The 11,120-nt window shown below is 37.9% G+C and overlaps 2 protein-coding genes across 3 annotated transcripts; both read right to left on the minus strand.

Annotated features, from left to right (window-relative positions):
- Window positions 1–1,031: 1,031 nt before the first annotated feature.
- On the minus strand, window positions 1,032–4,278 carry LOC138584302 (rano class II histocompatibility antigen, A beta chain-like). 2 transcript variants are annotated; one of them, XM_069656499.1, is made up of 5 exons: window positions 3,758–4,278; window positions 3,370–3,627; window positions 2,126–2,407; window positions 1,905–2,015; window positions 1,032–1,494 (listed from the first exon to the last, which is right to left on the minus strand). In XM_069656499.1, the coding sequence occupies exons 1-5, from the start codon at window positions 3,810–3,812 to the stop codon at window positions 1,457–1,459; spliced, it is 744 nt and encodes a 247-aa protein (XP_069512600.1). In that variant the 5' UTR covers window positions 3,813–4,278; the 3' UTR covers window positions 1,032–1,456. The 2 variants fall into 2 exon arrangements, with proteins under 2 accessions (XP_069512600.1, XP_069512599.1); XM_069656498.1 differs by having other exon boundaries at window positions 3,370–3,630; window positions 3,758–4,277.
- Window positions 4,279–5,880: 1,602 nt separating this feature from the next.
- LOC138583613 (H-2 class II histocompatibility antigen, A-U alpha chain-like) lies at window positions 5,881–7,922 on the minus strand. Its single transcript, XM_069655518.1, has 4 exons — window positions 7,685–7,922; window positions 7,256–7,525; window positions 6,884–7,165; window positions 5,881–6,801 (listed from the first exon to the last, which is right to left on the minus strand). Exons 1-4 carry the CDS (start codon window positions 7,764–7,766, stop codon window positions 6,677–6,679), a joined length of 759 nt encoding a protein of 252 aa, XP_069511619.1. The 5' UTR covers window positions 7,767–7,922; the 3' UTR covers window positions 5,881–6,676.
- Window positions 7,923–11,120: the final 3,198 nt, after the last annotated feature.

Raw genomic sequence — 11,120 nt, forward strand, 5'->3', positions numbered from 1 at the left:
GACCAGTAGTTTTATCAAGTATATCCAAGACTGAGATTAGTACTTAAAAATTCACATTTGGAACTGTATGGCAACATGGGTCAGTATGTTTTCTCAACTTTTTGCTTGATCAACAGGATTGAAATTCTGTAAATCAAATGTATCAATCAAATTTACTTTTCCACAAATAGTTCAGTTTAATCAAAAACATATCAGGTGTTCTGTAAAGAAACAGCACATTGATTTAATTCTGAGAAAACATTTAGTAATACCTATTACCTTAGAATTTGGATGCACACAACAACATATAGTTTATTTTGTATTTCCTCTCATTTCTGTGACCCTAACATCCTATGAGTCTCAGCAGATGAACACAACAATGGTGCATTCCTGCTGGGAACTATAATGAGAATTCGGAAAGTAAAACAGTCTTCCCCATCAAGCATGACAGCCAATCTATGCAGAGTATTGCCCCAAAAAACCCTTAGGAATACCAACAACTCATTTAACATCCTTTATGCGCATTTCATGATTTCTACTCCCAATCCCTTTCCCTCCTGATCATTTGTGTGAGGATTAAACAAGCCAAGTCTGTCCTATCAGTCTAACCTTGTTGTGAGTTTCAGCCCCGCCACTACCTCTCGTCCATGAGACATTACTGAGGCCTGCACTGTATGACACACTTTGATGCATGAAAGTGGGTCAACTTGTCATGTAATGTAGGTATATTTATGTTTTTAAAACTGTAGAGCACTTAGGCTGGTAAATCCTACAGTAATATATGACGAATTTATTCAGTTTTATAGATCCTTGTATAATTCCCCACTGGCCTTCAGCTTCAGGTGTCTATTTAACACCACTGTGAGGCATAGAGAATAAATGTGTTAGACAAGCTGTTAAATGTAAACTACTCATTGCTTGTTGGCATCAACCTCCACCCTGTAAAGGTAACAAAATCCACCTACGAGCACGTCTGAAGCTCACAGTGTGACATTTTACTCTGACTATGATAGTACTATAAAGGAACTGACATTGTTCTGTTAAAACCAGTGTAAAAAAAATATTTTTCCTTTTTATTTTACATTACAAGGAGAACACAAGTGATTTACAGAATGTGTTTCCTGTAGCAGACAAAAATCCGCAATCTGAAACCTGCATGTTGATATCAGATGGCTGATTTCCGGTATACAGCTTGTATATCATATAAAAGCATCACGAAACACATTCAGTTTTTGTTCTTTTCTCATGCATACAAGTTTTCCTATACATCGAAAAATAGAACCAGACATTTGTTCAGGATTTATTCAAGTCATATATGTAAAACCATCTCTCTTAAATTATAAATATTAACAGAACAGAAGAAAAGAATGCATTTTGATAAGATATTTTCAAATGTTAAAAACAGGCCAAAGCAACGAGTATGAGAACTGCTCACAGAGAACTGATCCAAGCAAAACCCCTCTTATTCATTTAATCCTCACATGGCAGGCTGACTTTGTGGCACCAAAATCCGTCCTACAATAAAAACCAAAGACAAACAATGTCACAAAAAATTTGTCACAATCATTTTTTTGTTGAAGTGTTGCAGTTTGTTTCCCTAATGCGGTCAAAACTTCCTGCTACATTAACAGTGATAGGTTTGGATGTGGAAACAATCACTTGTGCTGTTTGGTTCATGCTCTAGGATTTAAAACAGAAACAATATGCATCGATACAACCAGTTGCACTTCAGTCACAAACACGTGTAGGCTGTATCAGAGGCGGATACAGATGCTGGTATCAGTATCAGAATAACGTATTGTATCGGTTTTGTTGTAGTCTTTAATAAGGCCTATTTATCTCTACAAACTCTTAGCCTTCAATGCTAATAATGGAAGTTTAAAGAATCTGGTTCAGGCCATTGTTTGGTTAGTCTGGTCTCTTACCTGTTCTGTTCTTTAAGTAGGAAATTATCCCAGCACACATGAAGACCAGACCCAGCAGCAGCCCTGATGCCCCGACAGCGATCTTGTTCCTCTCAGACTCGGGTATTGACCCTGAAAACACATTTATCACAAACACTTTTACATTTTTACACAAATTAGATTTACATATTCATGAATTCAATGTGACGGACCACACCTCACAGCTCCTGTCACTCTCTTACCCCACTCATAAATCCTGGGCGTTTGGAAGCTGGCGTGCTCCACCTTACAGGAGATTTTCTCTCCAAATGTGGGCGTCAGCTCCAGGTAGGAGTGGATCTGGTAAAACCAGTTCCCATCGGGCAGCTCCTCCGTGGACGTCACATCAGATGTCGCCTCTTTTCCGTTCCTGAGCCAAGTCACATTGATTTGTTTGGGGTAGAAGCTGTATGCGCTGCAGACGAGAATGTTGGGGTGTTTGCTTCCTGCCACCTTAACTGAGCTCAGCCTGACTGACGGCTCGACTACAGGAAAGAACAAACGGACACAACAAGATGGCATGAAATGACAGAACCACTAAATATGAACTAATAATGGTTCGAATTTTTGCAAATTAATTTAATATTTTATAGCAGACCCACTAAAATACTTACTGGGGACCAATGGGAGGCTGAAGTGTAGAAGGTATCAAATTTGCATTAAAGTAATCTCTTAGATTTCATTTTAAAAAATGTCTGTTAAGTCACTATCTATCGCCAAATGAGGTAACACAATGACGATTGCTGCGATGGCCCACTGATGAAAGCCTTTGAATTTTCAGTATTTTGGACGTTGTGTTGGTGGCGACTTTTGCGGAAAAAAATCACAAGCGGTGCCCAGTTAGTGACGCGTTTTCCGTCACCCAGCAGTGGTTGGTCTGCCAGAGAGGGTAGTTTGACACTCAGGTGAACTCTAAAACTCTAAAAAGGAAAGCGACTGTCAGCAAGGAAAATCAAGAGTTTCAACCGTTACAACCGGAGCCAACCTTGGACGTCACACATGCGACACTGTCTTGATATCTGGGTTTATCTCCATAGGTGCCGCCAAAGAGAGCGAAACTGAGATCTTTGAGATTACAACTCTAAGGAAGAACCTTTAAAACCATTTAAATTGAATGCACTGTACATTATATCAACAAATACTATTCTATCAGTGCAAATGGAGTGACTCACATTTTTTTGTTATCATTTTCACATCTTTGTACCATTTAATATGGTATTTATAAAATTAATAAATAGCTTTGTTTTTTAATCCGATAATTACAAACATTCAGTAATTTAGCAAAAACACAGAAAACACTGTAAAGACCTCTCTACTTTATTTCTATGAAACAACATCATTGTCCTCTTGTACTTGCATATTTGTCCTGCTGCAAGTAACCAGTAAGAAATGTATTGATACCACATATAAACTGATAAAAACACTGTGAAATGAAATAGTAAATCACCTGGTTTTGAAAGGACTTCAAATGCAAAGGCGGTGTGGGTCTTGCATTTCTCTAAATTAATTTTCTCTTCTTTCAGAAAAGTAGGATTTTTGTTGAGGACATCTACGAATTCTTTTGCCTTCTTTGTGTAGCCGGTGTATTTTCCCTCAGTGCTGTTGTAACCACCCAAGAGCACCTTGTTGTAGAAGATTTGCGCCAGATAAACAACATCATCAGGTGAAGTAAACTGGCAGCGAAGCAAGCCATAACCAAAGAGCGCTTCTGTAACATAAAAGCAACAAGAGTTAGAAGACGTTAAAAGTTGCTGATCTACTCTCACACTGTCGATCAAGTTTCTCTTTTCAGCTGCAACAAAACAATTCAAAGCTTTTATTTCAATGTTGCTTACCTGCTCCTGAAATGAACAGAATACAGAGCAGTGGAAAGAAGCTGCATGTAAGCATGGTGACACATGAGAACAGATGTATGAAAAGTCAGAAATTATTTCACACAGAGAATATGAGGAAGTAAAGCAGCTGACTGTTAAACACGTTCCTCTTAGTAGGTGTGGCACATGTGGCGCATGCGTGCCACTTCTCCACAAAATGTACCGTGTGTGTTACAAACAGATCTCAAGAAGTAATCGGTAGTAACACACCTCATTCATTTTGAACTATAAAAAACTATGCTAAATGTAGTGACTAGTGGCTTAGATCATGCTTAGAGTGAAGCTGGGCTGTAACTGTGATGTGTATCGTTCCATAAAACCAAATCCAAAGTCCAAGTAACGATCAAAGTACTGAAACAAAAAGCAATAAATAATGACTGATCAACTGGTCAACAGAAAATACTTCACCCACTAAATTGTCTGCTTCCCTCCACCCAGCTATGACAAACCCGCCCCAGTGCGCATTGCTAGAAATTACATTTAAGCCATAGAAGGAGTGAAATGTAACATAATCAACACAGGTAAAACACACATGATGGCTCCTCCACTCAAGAAAACTACACAATGACCTTTTTATTTATAAAGGTCTCTTGCAAAGCTGCTGCAGCTCATCACCTCTCTGCGCTAATGTATAAACTGAACAGAAAAGATCTGTGGCCTATTTGACTCTATTTACTAAACACTAAATACTGAACTCTGGGAGACTGCGGTGACTATCAGAGGAATTTAAAACTTGAACGTCTCATTGCACAGGTCGATATTTAATGATTGATTGACATTTTACCTGATAAAGGTTATTTTATACAACAATTAAAATACAGACAACAGTGTTTTATTGAAACCTTAACATTCTTGTATTGCATATATATCCAAACAGACATGTTACATTGTAATGTTTGTACAATCAGATGTGGCTCAGGGGTAGAGTTGGTTGTCTTCTAATCAGAAGGTCAGTTGTTCGATCCCCAGCTCTGTCAGTCTACGTGTCCTTGGGCAAGAAACTGTGTGTGTGACTGTGATGACTGATTGACAGTTAGGCATTTTACGTAGCAGCCTCTTCCATCAGTGTGTGAATGTGACACGTAGTGTAAAGTGCTTCAACTGGTCATAAGACTAGAAAAGTGCTATGTAAGTACAGTCCATTTACCCTTTAACACAGCTACAATATGCTAGAATGTACAGTAAATACATTACAAGGAAGTGTAATTAAATTCGACCATAAAGCTCAGTTTTACATATAATGTAAAAAATCCAAAAGGCTTCCCTTAATAAAAAAGCAGATTAGTGACTTTACTGACTTTAGATTATAACTATTGTAAGACCAAAGTTTTGCATTCACACTGCTTCTTTTTGGTCTCAAATGGTAAGCTTCATGGATCTGTTTAAATTACTCTCCTCTTGATTTAAAACAAGTTTTCTGTATCTTTCTTAAAACTTGAGGAAGAAGAAATACATCCAGAAGAAGCAAAAGGTAAGTAAACATCATTATCTATCTATGCTATGCTGTGAATTGATTGACGAAATGGTGAAGGATTTTAATTGACCTTTGACCCCTTTAAAGACCCTCCTGAATCCAAAGTCCAAGTAACGATCAAAGTACTGAAACAAAAAGCAATAAATAATGACTGATCAACTGGTCAACAGAAAATACTTCACCCACTAAATTGTCTGCTTCCCTCCACCCAGCTATGACAAACCCGCCCCAGTGCGCATTGCTAGAAATTACATTTAAGCCATAGAAGGAGTGAAATGTAACATAATCAACACAGGTAAAACACACATGATGGCTCCTCCACTCAAGAAAACTACACAATGACCTTTTTATTTATAAAGGTCTCCTGCAAAGCTGCTGCAGCTCATCACCTCTCTGCGCTAATGTATAAACTGAACAGAAAAGATCTGTGGCCTATTGTGACTCTATTTACTAAACACTAAATACTGAACTCTGGGAGACTGCGGTGACTATCAGAGGAATTTAAAACTTGAACGTCTCATTGCACAGGTCGATATTTAATGATTGATTGACATTTTACCTGATAAAGGTTATTTTATACAACAATTAAAATACAGACAACAGTGTTTTATTGAAACCTTAACATTCTTGTATTGCATATATATCCAAACAGACATGTTACATTGTAATGTTTGTACAATCAGATGTGGCTCAGGGGTAGAGTTGGTTGTCTTCTAATCAGAAGGTCAGTTGTTCGATCCCCAGCTCTGTCAGTCTACGTGTCCTTGGGCAAGAAACTGTGTGTGTGACTGTGATGACTGATTGACAGTTAGGCATTTTACGTAGCAGCCTCTTCCATCAGTGTGTGAATGTGACACGTAGTGTAAAGTGCTTCAACTGGTCATAAGACTAGAAAAGTGCTATGTAAGTACAGTCCATTTACCCTTTAACAAAGCTACAATATGCTAGAATGTACAGTAAATACATTACAAGGAAGTGTAATTAAATTCGACCATAAAGCTCAGTTTTACATATAATGTAAAAAATCCAAAAGGCTTCCCTTAATAAAAAAGCAGATTAGTGACTTTACTGCTTTAGATTATAACTATTGTAAGACCAAAGTTTTGCATTCACACTGCTTCTTTTTGGTCTCAAATGGTAAGCTTCATGGATCTGTTTAAATAACTCTCCTCTTGATTTAAAACAAGTTTATGTAACTTTTGTTGAAGGGGAGCAAATGTGTACAAAACATGCATAAAGTACTCTCTTCAATTATTTAGATCTTAATTAAACTATAGAAAGAAATAACATCTGCAGGACTGATAGTCATACCCTCTCTCTAAATCAGTTCATGGTTAAAAAGACAATATACGCGTGATCAGTTGTGTAAAATTTAAATGTGTCATCATCACCATCCATTTCAGTAATCATTTGTGTCCATGATGCCCTTTAACCATTAAAAATGTTCCAACTGCGACCCCCAAGAAGCCCAGAGTCAGGCCCACTCCACAGAAAACATCTGGTCCAAGGCTGGGATGGCTGAATTCTGGTTCTGTAGAGGAAGTAAGAAAGTGAATGCATCTTTACAAGACCAACAAAACGTTTGTTTAAGTGGTTAAAAATAAAACACTCACGCCAGATCCTTGTTTGAGGCCTCTCCAGGGCCAAGTGCTCCACAGTGCAGCTGTAAATGTCCCCCTCCCTTGGCGTGAACTCCAGGGTTGAGAACGTGTGGAAAGTTTGATCGTCATTGGGATAATATTGTCCGAGCGACACCCCCTCCGACACCGGGAGGTCATTTTTGGTCCAGCTGACTTTGATGTAAGGTGGGTAGAAGTGATTGACAAAGCATGTGAGGGTGTTTTCAACTCCCAGCTGAACTTCTTCTGCAGGGTAGAGGATGCTCTCAGGGGGGTCTTTAAAAGGGTCAAAGGTCAATTAAAATCCTTCACCATTTCGTCAATCACTTCACAGCATAGCATAGATAAATAATGATGTTTACTTACCTTTTGCTTCTTCTGGATGTATTTCTTTTTCCTCAAATTTTAAAAAAGATAGCGCTATAGCACATGTTCTCTTCGCTTTCAAAGCATTTTTATAAACATGAAGGTCGCTAAATACTTCACTTGGGTTCACCACAAACAAAGGCGGCACGTTGTAGACAACCTCTTGTCTTTCAAAATCCACGTGTAAAATCTCCTCACTATCAAACTCGAACTGAACTTCAGTTGTGCTGTTCTCGTAGCAGCCCACAACATAGACAATTTCATGGGGAACTGAAAAACAAAGAAATGGAAATGAGAATTATAAATGTACTGGTGTTAACCTTTAAGGACAAATAGCTACATAGTCTAAAAAGCAAATATTCTCTACAGAAACTTTCAAAACCTTTAAGTTTCAGTCTTCACAAGAACAAAGTACAGTAAAACTCTTACTTTGTGTAGAGGCACAGAAGGTGTTCAGCATGAGAATAAGGAGAGAAGAGCTCTTCATGGTTTGGCTGCAGTACGGTTTCATTCCTCTGTGTGAACAAAAAATACTACTGTATCTTTTACCAGTCTTCACACACAAGAAAGTCGCTGAAGTGTGTTATGCATGTGTCTTTGATTAATCCGTAAAAACCTGCATCAAAGCCTCAGTAAGTTATTAGAGGCAATGGACTTTCACTATGAATCTATACAGATCCGTAACTAGAAATGGGAACTTCCTGACTCCTCCCTCTTATGTAAATGATTGATGGTAAAACAGTGGTTAAACTCGTTTTGTCAGAGACACGTTCTCTAAACTTGGCAGCGGAAGAGAAGTAAAAAAGTGAATAAAAAAACAGGAAATTGTGGTGTGAATGCTGTATGCTGAATAGCTGACGCTAAACTGCTAATGCTGTGCATGACATTTTAATGAATATAAGTATGAGAGATGTGGAATATGTTGTTGAAGAGCTGACGCTAAACAGTTAATGCTGAGCTTGAAAATTATTAATATAAATCATGTATGAAAGAGGTTGAAAGAAGCTGACGCTGACTGAATTGCTATGTGTTGAATGACAGATGTTAAATACTTCAATTTATGTTGAACAGCTGGGGGTTAACTGAATTGACATGTTTAATGTGTGAAGAAGTTGAAGGATGAAATGATGAAGATGACTGAGGAGGTGATGAGGATGATGGAGGAGTTTAAAATGAAAGACCAGCCTTGAAAAATGCTGTGTAGTGTTCATGTGTGTCAGCTGACCTCCAACTGAACTCAACTGTTGCCGTGGTAATGGTTAATTAGCACCAGCTGTGTGACTCCTTGGATGGGCAATTGATTTCACTGACATTTCAGGTGAAAACACCATCTCAAACTCCTGTCATTGTTTCAAGCCTTTAAATGCTATCAGCACACAAATCAAATCACAGCACCACGAGGGCCTGGTGAAGCAGTCAGGTAAATTGCAGGTCTCGGCTGCCAAAAATGTGGCCAGGGCAGCGACATACAAAAGTGCTCAGACTTGGACTTAGATTTAACATTGGAGCAGATGGGGCAGTTGGTCAAGTTTCTGTGTCAATTAGGCATCTCCTGGCAAAAGTGTACATTTTTTAGTTTTGATAACCCATCTAAAGAAATACCTACCATTTTATGCCAAAGTTATGTATGTGGAGTGAAAATTGTGGCCTCAGTTTCAATTTGTTTAGAAGGTGTCCAATTTACTTTTCAACATCCTCTCCCCTGTGACGATGACATTCCGCACTGTGATTTTGAACATTTCGCTGAAACTTTATGAACTTTGAAACGTGACTGTGATGAAGTATGAATGATATGAAAAAGTTGAAATAACTTGAAGAAAGCTGAAAGATGTGTGAATATTTCCATAAAGTGGAATGGAGTTTCTAATTGAATGTATGAATGAGCTGTAAAGTCGTGAAAAAGGTTAAAAAATTTTGAAAATGAGAAAATTTTCACCCATTACACCAACATTCCACCCATTCATTCAGATGGGATTTTTGTTCGGGAAAAAACGAGAATGTCGGAATTTTTGAATGGTATGAATGAGAAAAGTCATTCCGCATCGATCCTGAATGAGCCAAATGTTTTAATGGTTTGAATACGTTGAAAAATGTGGAAGGAGTAGCGAACCGAAAAACGCGGTGGAATAAATAAGTAGAATACATACAATACACACAGTGTGAATGCTGAGTCAGCATTCACACCAATTAGAGTCTTATGCCTAAGGGATAAATAACAGCCTGGCAGCAGAAAACACCTACCCCATTATCTTTAGTTTCAGAAATTACAGGTGATTGCTTCTTTACTGATGTGCAGGGGAGTTAAATATGCAGGTTATTTGCGTCTAATTTATCCTAGATTAAGGGCCAAAACTTTAGGTTTATGATGAAGGGGGTTAAACCCCTGCAAACAATCTTGAGTTCAAGTAACATTAGTAAGAAAACAATGTGCACAAAAAAGGTTACAAAAAGAACAAAAACAGAGGAGAAAAAAATAGTATCTCAGTCTTACACCAACAATAAGTAATTTCTGAAATTTGGTTTATTAGCTGCAAGTAAAAAAAAGTTATTGAACCGACAGAATTAATTTATTCTATCTCTCTATCTATGTATCTCTCTATGTATGTGTCTATCTATGTATGTGTCTGTCTGTCCGTCCTCACTCCACTCGCACTCCAAAATGTTTGGCTGTGTAAAAATCATATGTGTCATCACATCCATTTCAGTTATCATTTTGTCCATGATGCCCTTTAACTATTAAAAATGTTCCACCTGCAGCCCCCAAGAAGCCCAGAGTCAGGTCCACTCCACAAAAATAATCTGGTCCAAGGCTGGGATGGCTGAATTCTGGTTCTGTAAGTTAGAAAGTGAATAAAAATAAAACACTCATAGATTCTCTATGAATCTATTCGGAATAATTACTAGAAATGAGAACTTCCTGACTCCTCCCTCTTATGTAATTGATTGACGGGAAAACGTGGTTGAACCCGTTTTGCCAGAGATAGGTTATCTAAACTTGGCAGCAGAAGAGAAATAAGGAAGTGAATTAAAAACTTATCAAACATAAGATATTGAAGTAGATCAGGTTTTTATAACCTCTGTAATATACAACGTCTTCTTTAGTGCAGCAAATTAGGCCTGATTAAACAAATGTGGCCGGGTATTGAAAGTTGTATAGATTTCTTAAATAACATCTTCAATGAGAGACCAGGTGCTCACCAAAGGAACATTTCCATCTATTATCAATGTGTTCTGCATGTGGATCGAGAGCGCCATAATGTCAACCAGGGCCTGATTGAATGATTACAAAAAAGAGAACAAAATAAATTAGAGTCTTATGCTCAAGGGATAAATAACAGCCTGGCAGCTGAAAACACCTACCCCATTATCTTTTGTTTGTAAAAAAATAAGAGGTGATTGTTTGTTTATTGATGTGCAGGAGAGTTACATATGCAGGTTATTTGCGTCTCATTTACCCTAGATTAAGGGCCAAAACTGTAGGTTTTCTGATGAAGGGGGTTAAATCCCTGCAAACGATCTGGAGTTCAAGTAACACTAGTAAGAAAAAACAAATAATCACAAAAAAGGATTAATAAGGACAAGAACAAAGAAGAAGAAAATAGTACCTCAGTATTAGACCAACAATAATTGTGTCCCAAACTTCATCCAAGCTGTATCATTTAAGATACAAAAAAGCAACTGGACTGAAATGACAGAAAAACAGATAACATGATTTTAACCCTGACTTCTCATGCAGATTCCAGATTTCCTTACTTCAGAAGATATCCCCCATGTTGGGCTGCAGGTGACACTGAAGGTCTGTGGATGGATGCAAACTACAGACAAGTGAATGTTACACGACTAACAAGTGATGATGAAGAAAAGG

The sequence above is a fragment of the Semicossyphus pulcher genome, unplaced genomic scaffold (genome assembly GCF_022749685.1).
Source record: "Semicossyphus pulcher isolate SPU_LCO1_2020_fin unplaced genomic scaffold, fSemPul1.0.p SCAF_9, whole genome shotgun sequence".
Lineage (NCBI taxonomy): Eukaryota > Metazoa > Chordata > Actinopteri > Labriformes > Labridae > Semicossyphus > Semicossyphus pulcher.